General features: G+C 37.6%; 1 protein-coding gene across 1 annotated transcript; it reads right to left on the bottom strand.

Moving 5' to 3' along the window:
• Nucleotides 1–3563: 3563 nt before the first annotated feature.
• Nucleotides 3564–10524, bottom strand: gprc6a (G protein-coupled receptor, class C, group 6, member A). Its single transcript, XM_085247705.1, has 7 exons — nt 10349–10524; nt 10101–10267; nt 8620–8741; nt 7598–8347; nt 5339–5554; nt 4864–4990; nt 3564–4696 (listed from the first exon to the last, which is right to left on the bottom strand). The coding sequence occupies exons 1-7, from the start codon at nt 10522–10524 to the stop codon at nt 3564–3566; spliced, it is 2691 nt and encodes an 896-aa protein (XP_085103831.1).
• Between the last annotated feature and the right edge of the window lie 1898 nt (nt 10525–12422).

A 12422-nucleotide genomic window follows, 5' to 3' on the forward strand; every position in this document is an offset into this window, starting at 1 on the left:
CCTCCCTAGTTGTCAGTGTTTCCCTTGCTGCTCCTCTTTAAGTGGCTGTGATTGACAGGTGGGCTATATCCATGCAATATCACCCAGCGCACGTTCCTATTCCCTCCTGGAGCCTTCATCCGCCGGTCAAATTAACCTTTCGTGCCAACGGGAGGGGGCCCTGCGTGGGCCAATCAGCAGGTGATTAGGCCGGGGGTGGGAGGGGTTGGGGGTCACTGCGATGGGGCCATCGCAAGCCTGATTGGTTTCAATCAGCGACCAGCCGCAAGGACAGCTGGGAGCTGAGCCGCAGTGAGCGCTAATCAACGCGTCCCACAGTGAGGCATGAACAGTCACCGCGCACACATACACAAGCAGACCGATGTTGGTGTATACACACCGACAACACTTACTTCTCTGTGTGCACACATTCGCCCTGAGACAAGAAACACACACACAAATACACACAGTAAGACATGGGATGCAGAAATGAACAGTCAAGACCACAACAGATAAACAGAAAATCCCATAATGGAAAACTAGAGAAAATCGAGAGAGGGAGACAGGGAAAGAGGGGCATACTCAGAGCAGCCACAGAATCTCACAGTAAATTGAATGACTAATTGCATTGGATTCGTTAATTTGACCACTGGCACATCAGATAGGGGGCCCGTGACATTGGTTAGAAATGCTCTGTCCTACAAACCGCGACAAGAAATCTCATGTGATGTTTCAAATGTGGAACAATCCACATTCGCTCCGCTATGGCTGATGTCATGCCGATTCTTGTTCAAATATCATAAAGTACAACACTGACCAGTCACTGATCAGATTAAAAAGAAAATGTTGCAAAGAGCACATTATAGCAACTCTTTGGTGGATCAGCTCAGGCGTGTTGTTTATGACAGTTAGGCACTTCTTTGGATGGTTTCGTTGAGTCGAATGTCTGAGCTACAGAAGAAAACTACACTTACAGATGTTAGGTGCATTGGCCTCCAAAGTCACCAGTAAAACATCGTTGAGATGTGGTTGAACAGGAGGTTCACATCAGCTGACAAGTCTTCAGCAACTGTATGACATTATTGTTGAATCTATGCCATGAAGACTGGAGGCAGTTTTCAAGCCATAAGGGGGTCCAACCAAGTAAGAAGGTGTACCTTAAAAAGTGTCAGGTAAAACACCCAGATTCAAACAGATAATTCCTACTTTATTCAAACTATGAAACAATGTACATGTATTATATAACTGGTTCACCTGTAACTGAGTTACTATTGGTTTTCAAAGTCTTATTGTGACCTGAATATAAGTAACAGGTAACAGAAAGTTATTCTATCATACATACATTAACTGGCCACTTTATAAAGCCAGTTGCTAGTTAAGACAAATATCTAATTTGCCATTCATATGGCACCAACTCTAGGCATTTAGGCATGAAGACATGGTCAAGTAATACAAAAAAACAAACAAACAAATGAGAAAACACCCACGAATATTTCTGAAAATGTAGCGTTTTGTTTTTTTTGTTTTTTTAATTTCAAATATTGTATAACAAGACAAAACAGCAAATGTGAATGTAATTTTTTTTCACTCTTAATAACTGAAGCCTTTCATTGGAATACTAAATAAACAAACTGGTACTCTCTTTCTGGCCAGATACGTGGAAACACTTCTGCTATGATTTTGTTTGTATTTAACAAAATAAAAATGCAAACACAAATGTATGCATTAGTTTTTGACTACGAGTGAAAATTGTTTTCTTTACAAATAACTTAAAGAACTTATTTTAACATTCCATTCAACAACAAACAAATCCTCCCTAGAAAAAATTGCATTTTATTTCTTCACATCAATATACAGGCCGCAAGTAGGGGGAAGTGGGCCACAAGTGGCACCCAGGCCACAAGTTTGAGACCCCTGGTCTAGTACAACTAGACCAAGTATTAGCACCTTGCAGCTAATGAAGTGAGTTTAGTTCTTAGAGAGTCTCTTTTCCTTCAGATGCATTTACAAAAATATAACAGAAGAAGACATGATCAAATTCAGTTAAAATATGTAACAAATCTGTGATGGTAAATATTGAAAGTCATAATGTAAAGAAAGATGCTTTCAATATTTCAGATGTTTCTTTTTAAAAATGATATTTTACTGTACTGTACTCTTTTCACCTTTAACCCCCGACTAGTCAATTATTATGTGAATACTGGCCACTAAAAGGCCATCATCTAATTGAATGAATGTGGCTACACTAATTTAATAAATGTGTGAAGTCATCATATTGACAAAATCTGTCCAGACTAACAACATGAAATCAACAGCAACTATGTTACCTCAGCTGCTAGCATGTTGATGTTCTGGAGTCGCACAAAGCTGGATTTAAGGAATAACTGTTTAAATTAAAGTTTTGAGAACATCTTTAATGCCATCTTGTCCAAATACATAACATGACGTCGTTGGGTTGGTTGCTGCTAATAGACTTACATTAGTTAAGTTTAGCTAACTAGTGAACGAATCAGTGACTCAGTGAAAAATAAGGAAACTAAATAAAAAGTAGTGTAAAGGAGATCATTTTTGTACTGATCAGGCTGCCACAGTGAGTCGTTATGTTAAAAAAAAGCCAAGGATATGCTGTCCACTTTGTCCACTTTTACTCTCTGACTGTTAAGCAGTAAGTGGTTCCTCGTTGTTTGGCTAACTGCACTGAAACGGTAAAATCCACCTGTTAGCCACCATGTTCAGGCTTGTAAAGCACTTTATAAATGAGGACAGTGTGCAGGAGAGCCTGTTTGAGTCAGATTTCCTGGTAATTCAAGAGAACGACAAGCTGGAGACAGACACAGAGTATTCCTCCTTGGGCCAGGTGTACGAGCAGCAGAATCAATTGATGAGGCATTGTTACATATTATAATAATGGTCTCTTACACAAGGACATTCAAACAGTTTACTATATGTGCATCACAAAACAAACATGACTCAATTTCTTACTGAAACATGGTCGGGAATCCTTGCAACAAAAGAAAAAAGAAAAAGAAAAGAAAAAAGGAGTCTCTGAGGAAGAGATGCAGTTAGTTTTGGAGATCTTTTTTTCTCTCACATCATCTCACTAAGTGGATTGTTTCATATTAGAAGTCAGGAAAATCAAATGTAAGTAAAGAAGAAGGATTTTTTTTCCTATGGAGATGCTGATGGATGTTTTCAATTATAAAGTGTTTTAAAAACCTGAACATTACAGCTAACAGGTGGATTTTCTTTCTTTCTATTTTTTTTTTTTTTTTTACATAAAACTGCCTGCTGCAGCCAGGGGCAGAACAAAAGTGATCCCCTTAGACTGTGTTCTAGTTTTAGTCTCCTTAATTTTCACCAAACTATTGGTTCTGTCACTAGTTAGATAACATAAATTAATGTAAGTCTATTAGCTGCAACCAACCAACCAACCTGGATGATGTCACATTTTTTACTGGCACAAGATGGCGATAAAGATGTTCAACAACTTGATAAACAACTTTAAAGACTTAAAAATGCATAGACTCTAATATTTAGTCCCCTTTACACTCCAATTGTTTGAATACCTTTTTAACTATTGTGAATCATTTGATTAGTGATGGTGGTAAGCTATTGTATCTCTGTAGGGTCTTCTTAGTGGATTTCAGGTTGTTTTCAAGGACATTATTCCATGAGTTTGAGACTGGAAAGAGAGAGTTTGAGGAAACACAGGGCGGTGTGACTGAATTCCAGTTATCCTGTGACTCAACTGATGCAGATAAAGTAGGGTTTTCAACTCTGTTGGATGACAGCTCATCCTCACTGCCTTTGTGATCCATGGAATAATTCCTAATATTGCAACGGAACGCTTTCTCTGTGTTTGCTTCCTTCTTACACAAAATTATGTAGCACTTTGTGAAAAATTGACAAAACAAGATGCCGTAGCATGAGATGAGGATAACGATCATCTCCACTGCTGGAAGATATTTGCCTGTGACATTGACATAGACTGGGCCAAACATGATCCAGGAGATGAAGTAAATGAGCATTGCAAAAGTGATGAACTTTGCATCATTGTAACTGTCAGGCAACTTTCGTCCCTTAAAAGCAACACCAAAGCAGATGAGAGCCAACAGGCCAATATAGACTAGCATGGCTCCAAATGCAGGAATTAGTTTCTCATTACAAAACATCAGTTTCATGTTGTCCTGTGTGATCTCTGAGTCAATGTATGGAGGACCGTGTACAAGCCACATGGTGACAATAACCACTTGACCTGCCATGCAGACTGCAATAATGAGGTAAGGCTTGTAGAGCTTCTTCAGCACACTTTGAATGACCGGGTCAAGCTCAAAGGCTAAGACGATCTTAAAGGACTTGACCATGATGCAGGAGACACACAAGGTAAAACTCAAGCCAAACACCACCTGCCGTGCTTGACACTGATAGCTATTGGGTGGACCACCAAATAATATAACACTAGTAAATGTGATCATAAGGGAGAGGAGGAGAATGATGCTGATTGGGCCAACAGATGAGCGCACAACAGGGGTATTCCAGTGTGCAAGGAAGATGATCCCAACAACAATGGTAAGCACTGCTCCTAAAGAAGTAAAAGACAGCAGCACAATAAGATATACATCACCCCATTTCAGAAAATCAGTTTTTCTGGGTAAACACACTGAACTGGTGTTTTTGGAGTAATAGTTTTCTTTGCAAGGATGGCATGTCTCCGAATCTGGAAACAGAGGACAAAAGGTCATGAGAATATTTAACTTGGATTCAAATTCCTTGAGCTGTCAATGCAACAGACTGTGTAATATAAGCATTTCAAAACACTTGTTTTCATAATATTTTGCAGTTTGCAACACAAATGGAGTTAGGAGTTGTTTTTGTAATACACACCATTGGAGTTGGAATATTGGTTCTCAGCACAGGGTTCACACTGATAGCAGCAACCAGGCTGGCCTGTAACTGAAGTCTTCCTGTAGCCAGGCCTACAGCTGTCTGTGCACCTGGAAGTCACATTTCCCTTAGAGAGGAAAGAATCACCATCATGGCCGTCAATTTTATTTACTGACCATATGAAATCATGCCCCACCCCACCCCCACCCTTTTATTTTTAAATCAGTGTGGCATATACCATCTGTTCTTAGACACAAGGGTTTGCACGTTTTTACACACTAACATATACATTATCAACAGAAAAAGAGACTAAAGTCTCAATGATGGCAGTTTTTGCCATGTGCAAACTCTTAAGTTAGCATGTTAGCATATCAATATTTGCTATTATAATGGAACCCAGTACCAATGATAAAAGAATAGTGTAATAAAAGAGTTAAAGAGTAAAATAACTTGCCTGTGAAAGGTAAACACTTACTATGTGTCTCTGAAGAGCCTGTTGTGTTTCCTGTGAGGTGAAAGTCAGATTCTGGTGTTCTATACTGTAATAGGCTAAAATGTTGTTCACATCTAGAGAATCTTGAGTCTGCTTCCACAGGATGATATCATATCCAGAGTTGAGGTCACCATGGTGATCAAATGAATAACTTTTTTCCTCCATGTAGAACGTTGCCTTCCGTAAAGCTCTTCGTAGCTGAAGTTTTGAAAACACAAATTAAAAATAATTTACCTGTAGCGGTTAGAAAAATTAACATTTATCGAGGATTGTGTTTCTGGCCACTTGTTCAATATCTAGTACAATACATATACACAAAAATATACAGTGGGTAAAATAAGTATTGAACATGCAACTAGTTTACAAATTAAATATATTTCTAAAGGTGCTATTTACATGGAATTCTCACCAGATGTAACAACTCATCCAATCAACACGTGCAAAGAAATGAAATCTAGTGCTCTAATCGGGGGCTACAGTACTATAAAGTCATTACGAGAAGATGCGACCTGATTATTCAAGAATGTGAATTCAGTTCTGGATTTAACATATATATAGAAAGACAGAAATATGGTCTCTCTTTCTGTTCCTGTTAGTACTCTTGCTTTGGCATTTTGGATCAACTAAAGACTTTTCAGGTAGTTTGTTTGGAAATCCTGCCTAGAAGCAATAAATGCATAAACTAGTTTTTCAGCTTCAGTCTGAAACAGGATATTTCTAATTTTAGCGATATTGTACAAATGGAAGAAAGCAGTCCTACATATTTGTTTAATATTCACATTGAAGGTAATATCATGGTCAAAAATGACTCAAAGAATCCTCACAGTGTTGCTGGTGGCCAAGGTAATGCCATCCAGAGTAAGCATCTGGTTAGGTACAATATTTCAATGCCATTTCTTTTTTTATGGCTGAGTAAAATAACCTAAGTTTTATCTGAATTTAGAAGCAGAAAATGAGAGCTCATTTAGGTCCTCATGTCTTTCCTGGCATTCCTGCAGTTTAACTAATAGGTGTGTGTTATCTGGCTTCATGGATAGATAAAGTTGGGTGTCATCTGCATAGCATTGAAAATGTATGCTATGCCTTCTAATGATACTGTCTAAGAGAAGCATGTATAATGTAAACAAAATTGGTCTTAGCATGGAGCCCTGTGGAACTCCATAATTAAGCTTAGTGTGTGAAGAGGACTTTCCATTTAGATGAACATAATGGACTCTATTAGATTAGAAAGATATGATTCAAACCACTGCAGCACAGCATCTTCAATATCTACAGCACGCTTCAATTGCTGCAATAAAATATTATGGACAGCAGTGTGAGATGCTGCACTGAGGTGTAGCAAAACAATCACAGAAATGGCTCCACTGTCAGAGGCCATAAGAAGATCATTTGTAACCTTCACTAAAGCTGTTTCTGTACTATGATGAGCTCTGAAACCTGTCTGAAACTCTTCAAACAAACCAATTCTCTGCAGAAGATCTTTCGGCTGTTTTACAAATACTCTTTATAGAAATAAAAGGAAGGCTGGAGATTGACCTATAATTAGCTAAGACAGCTGGGTCACATGATGACTTTTTAAGTAACAATTTGAAGGCCTGTGGTACATAGCCGATTAATAATTGATCATGTTTAAGAATAAACATTAACAGTAGTACTTCTTTGGGCACTCTTGAAATGGGGACAAGTTGATGGCTTGGAGAAAATAATTACAGAGGTTTCAGAAAAAAAAGGTGCTAAAATGACCTGACCTGAATCCAGTTGAAAATCAATGGAAAGAACTAAAGCTCAGAGTTCACTGAACCTCCAGGATTTAACTGGTGTGGAAGAATGGGCCAAAATCTCACCTGAGCAATGCATGCGACTAGACTCCATACAAACTGTCATCACCGATGAAGGCTTTTGTACGAAGTATTAAAGAAATCTCAGTAAGCGTGTTCAATATTTTATTCCTGTGTCATTTCTCATTATTACACATAAGTTAATTCATGGAATTGGATTATGAATTATGGAAAGAATTTCATGTCTATAGCACCTATAGAATTATATATTTAGAATATAGTTAGAAGACTGGTGATGTTTCAATACTAATGGGTAAGTCAGGTCCTCTGTGAGACCTGACACGCCTCTGTGGATCATTTATGTGCTTCAGTATTAATAGAAAATAATGAATATAGTTTCTTAGTATTGAAAGATTTTCTAATATGCTGTGCTGTATGTGTTCATGTGTTTCTGTGCTTTTACCTCCAATGGCTGTAAGGGCTGTCTTTTACAGTTCCGGTTAGTACAGAGGTCTTTAACAGCTTGAGCTATTGCTTTAACTGCCAGCTCAATACTGAACACAGCATATGGATATATCAACTTCTTTAACTCTTCTGATGAATTCGTCCCATGCTCATTTAAAAAATTAGACAAAAATGTGTTGTTCTCGTGGTGGTTGGGATTTTCATCAAGGTCATCGAGATATCGCTCAAACTTGGTTGTGTTTCCAGATTTAAGAGTGATCCCAAAGATTGTTCCTATGTCACTCAATTTGTAGTTCTGAGAACTCAGTACTTCAGGTGACTGTGACCAAATATCACTGGCCAACCAAACTTTCCCTCTGGCTTGAGGATATTTGAGAAGTTTCCCAAAAATATCTATCATACAGTAAGCTTTGACAAAGGAAATAATAACACTAACATTTCTATTATCTATGATGCTTTTGATTGTAGAGTTAATTTTCTCTTCAAGCAATTCATCATTTAAAGCATCTGGAAGAACAGAGACAAAGGCGAAGCAGATGCCTTTTTTGGTTGCATGATGCCAGAGGCGTTCAGTTATATAGCGACCGTATTCACTATCAGTTGCTACCACACCGACCCAAGTCCAACCGTAATGATCAAGAATCTGGGCAATGGCACAAGCTTGGTGATCATCTTGTGGTACGGTCCTCATAAAGCTTGGAAAACGGGTTTTATCACTCAGGAAACCAGAAGTTGCACCGTAACTTATCTGTGGAAAATATCACAAAACATTATGAAGTGAAACAAACATTTCATATTCTGTCTGTACACATATATCATTCATTTTTAGACTAAGTGTGTCTGTTTCACCTATTTTCAATTCTTGTTGCTAAGCTATACTATTTGCGTTTTTGTTGTCTTTTTTTGCTGTTCATCATATCCATGAATGCAAAATGTATCATCCAAATATTAGCTGCTAATGTTTGTACAATTGATTTTACATTTAGGGTTAGGTGACATAACCTCAGAAGTCGGTCATACCTCAGGGATGTACTCCAGATGGAGCTGACCTGTAACGCTTATGGATATCTCTGAGTAGTAATCACCAATGACAACTAGGACAGGTGGAGAGGATTGCTGTGCACAAGCTTGGCGATTATTACCTACAAATGAATTAACTGATACTATTACCTTCATTTAAACTGATACACACACAGTGTTGAGGACTAACGGAATACATGTACTGGTGTTACATATTTAAAATACAAAATATGAGTAACTGTATTCAGTTACAGTTACTGCTCAAATAAGTCATAATTAAAATACAGCTACTTTGTTGAAATACATGATTGCACGGCGGTCTTTTCTGTTTCATATGTTAGGCTATCCCTTCTCTAATTTTGGTAATTCCACATATTGCCGGAAATCCAAACAAAACACGCAACAAGAGGCTCTAATGTAAGCGCCTTGTTAATTTTGGTGGCGTCAGTTACACAATGAACCCAGAGCCAACACAACAGAGCCAGCAGTGCACAGGCAGGGATGGATTTCTTACTTGGAAATTCCAACACCACTTCACAAAGAAAGGAATGGATGTAATCTGAGAGTGCAATGCAAACTCTGTCTGCCAGCAACCAAGCTGCTCTCAGCATGAAAATACTCCAACCTAAAGAAACACCTGGAAGTAAGTTCTTTTTTAAAAACTAACATTACCCTACTGCAACTACCTTGTCATAGTTGTGGTAGCTACCTGGGTTATGTGCCACTTCAGTATCTTCGATGTACTATTGCTGTGTGATTTATTACTATTACTGAAGGCTGGATTACAGGCTGCATGACAACCTGCAGAAAGAAAACATTTTACTGATACAGACATTGTTTTCTATATCAGATCACTGCAAGAAGTGCTGTCTTACCTAATGTCCACCCTACTGTTACTAATTTTATATTAAGATTTCAAAATCTAGTTGGTATTCCTTTCAGAACTGCACATGATTATTTGCAGCTAGCAGGTTGTTAATACTATCCATCAAGTCTAATAGTCTGCGGTCTCTGAACTAACCTCAGCTAACGCCAGCTAACAAGCTAAAAAGCATGACAATATATCAAGTAATCCAAAGTATTCCAAATACATTATTCACATTGAGTAACTTAAGAGAATACACAGACAAAGAATGTATAAATCTTTACTTTTGTTAAAAGTAATTTAGAACAACACTTAATTACAAGCCAGAGAAAGTAATTTGCTACACTATTCGTTACACTACTACATTACTTCCTGCTGATTCTGTAAAATTACCTGAAATGCACGGTCCCATAATTACCAGTTACCAATATAAATATAAATATACAACTTTTAAGAAAATGTTCACAAATGCCTAATTTAGTATCCATTATCTCTCTTAGTTGATGTGCTATGTTCCCATGATGATCTCCAAAGAAAATTCAATTAGTAAGAACTATTGCGTGTCAAAAATGATTCTCAAATAACAAGGCAGATTTCTATCCCCGAGAGAACTCACTGTTTCTCATCATGAAGGCCTGGGTTTGTATCAGGGCAGTAGTAACGTCCCCACAGGAGTCAAGTATGAGGTATCCCAAGGTGAGGTTTCCCAACTCTCGCTCCTGATTTATCTCCTCCAGTGCGTGCACCATTATCAGAGAGTGGACCAGACGAGCTGTGCTAAATCTGTACAACACAATCAGATATATTATATATAAATATACCCTAATAAAATGTGTACAATGATCAGTTGTGTATGTTTATTACCTGTCACATGTCCGGTTTTCACGGCCATCATCATTCACAGTAACAGTAACGCTTTCATGAATCGGGAACAATCCTCCGATAATGATGTCACCGTCTGCTGTGGCTTCATTGGAGCATTTTGTACCAGAAAAGTGATGTGATAAAACTGCAAGAAAGATGCTGAAAGAATTTTTCATCTTCCCCGTGTGCTTCTTATGAGTGTAAATGAGTGAATCTTCAAAAACTTGCTCTGAAAAATAATTTGTGTGTATCTCTTCAGCATTCCTGCAAAAGACAGAGGTGTGGTTAAAGTTCTTGAACTTGAAATACTATCAGTTCTTTCATTTTTTTTCTTTTCTTTTCTTTTTTTGGTCACATGGGGTTCGATGTCACTGAGAAATGGGATGTCCTTTTACTTTCCATTTACTTTACTTACTTTTCCTGGTAATTATTTTTGACAGGTTTCACAGTTGTGAGCTATAAAAAACAAGTGATTTATGAATTATTCGGACTATAGCAGCTGTAGTTTTGTTACACAACATATATCCACTTTGACAACTCTGGTTACAATTGAGTCGAAGTATTATCAGTGGTTGTACTGTTATGTAATACTGACATATTATGCATCTGATACTTAGCAAGACAATACCAGGTATTTTCCCAGGAGGATTAAAAATAATTCTATAGCAGTCAAAGGAAGCAAAAAGGCTCTGATATATTAGCCGCCATGTATGTCTGCAAATCAAAAGTTTTCTTACTTGTTTACATGCCCTGCCTGGTGTCTGTTGGCTGCTTTTCTGACTTTGTTGTCCCCACAAAACATTTGAGATTTTTATTATATTATTACAAGTAAAACTTTGTTATATAAAGTAGTGTCAAATTCATATAGGTTTTTATATTTCTGTACTTAACTACATTGATTTGACAGCTGTTGTTGGTTTGAATTAGAGAATGTATAATTTTGTGCTTACACATCAATTGCCTTCCACTTTTCTTCAGGGACACCTGAGCGAGAGCCCATCCCAGCTGACATGGAGCAAGAGGCAGGGTAGAACCTGTACAGGTCACCAGGCTGTTGTAGTTCTAACCCAGAAAGGTGGACAGCTGTTCATGCTCACAATTACACCTTTGCCCAATTCAGAATCACCAATTAATCTTCCCCCATACATACCACTGGATTGAAGCCATGCAAACACATGGATGACATGCAAATTTTACACAGAAAGGCCCCAGCCTGGATTCAAACCCTGGACTTTCTTGATGTTAGACAGCAATGCCAACCACTGTTCCACCACGCCACCCCATTAAAAAGTTTCACACAATAATTCCTCAGCATTATTATGTCATATTTGTACACATATATGTACAAATATATCTTAACACTCCTAAATGGCAAAAAGGTGTCACCCACTTGCATTTACGATTAGTCACTGTAGCCTCAGTTTACTGCTCTTTGTTGACTTCTACTTCTGTCTTCAACTGTAGTTCTGAGGTACTTGTGCTACATTTGAAATTTTTATTACTTCACAATGCTACTGCGCTATTGTATATTTTAGAGGGCAATGCTTTTTTTAAAAATGCTAAATTTCTTAGAAACACAGAACTACTTCATTAAATACAACAAAAATACATCTGTAGTAAAAAAAAAAAGAGGAAGAATTTGGGCAATATCACGAAGTCATTGAATGCACATGTTTGATACTGTATAGGAAATAAAGATTCTGATGGTAGAACTTATACTACATAATCCAAGACTTTTTTCTTTATTAAGTAGCCTATACACAATCTCACCATACATAAAACTGAACGCATTTAAGTAAAGGTTCACATTGTATAAGACGTTCAGTGGGAAAGACTTGGAGTGGAATTGTACAACAGCGAGAATAACTTTGGTTTAAAGAAAAAAAACTGAGGCAAGGTGGCCACAGGGAATTATGGAAAATCATAATATTGTTTGAAATGATAAAAGTCATAATTTGCTTTTCAAAATTGTGAAATCAAAGTAATTTTTTTAATGAGACAAGAAACCACATTACGCAACCGACACACAGTAAAGTGGAAGTTAAACAGAAGCATGACGCTATCAGTCACATTC

Source organism: Mchenga conophoros, linkage group LG15 (genome assembly GCF_057382185.1).
Source record: "Mchenga conophoros isolate Kocher_MC1m ecotype Shallow Benthic linkage group LG15, M_conophoros_male_GT1.1, whole genome shotgun sequence".
NCBI lineage: Eukaryota > Metazoa > Chordata > Actinopteri > Cichliformes > Cichlidae > Mchenga > Mchenga conophoros.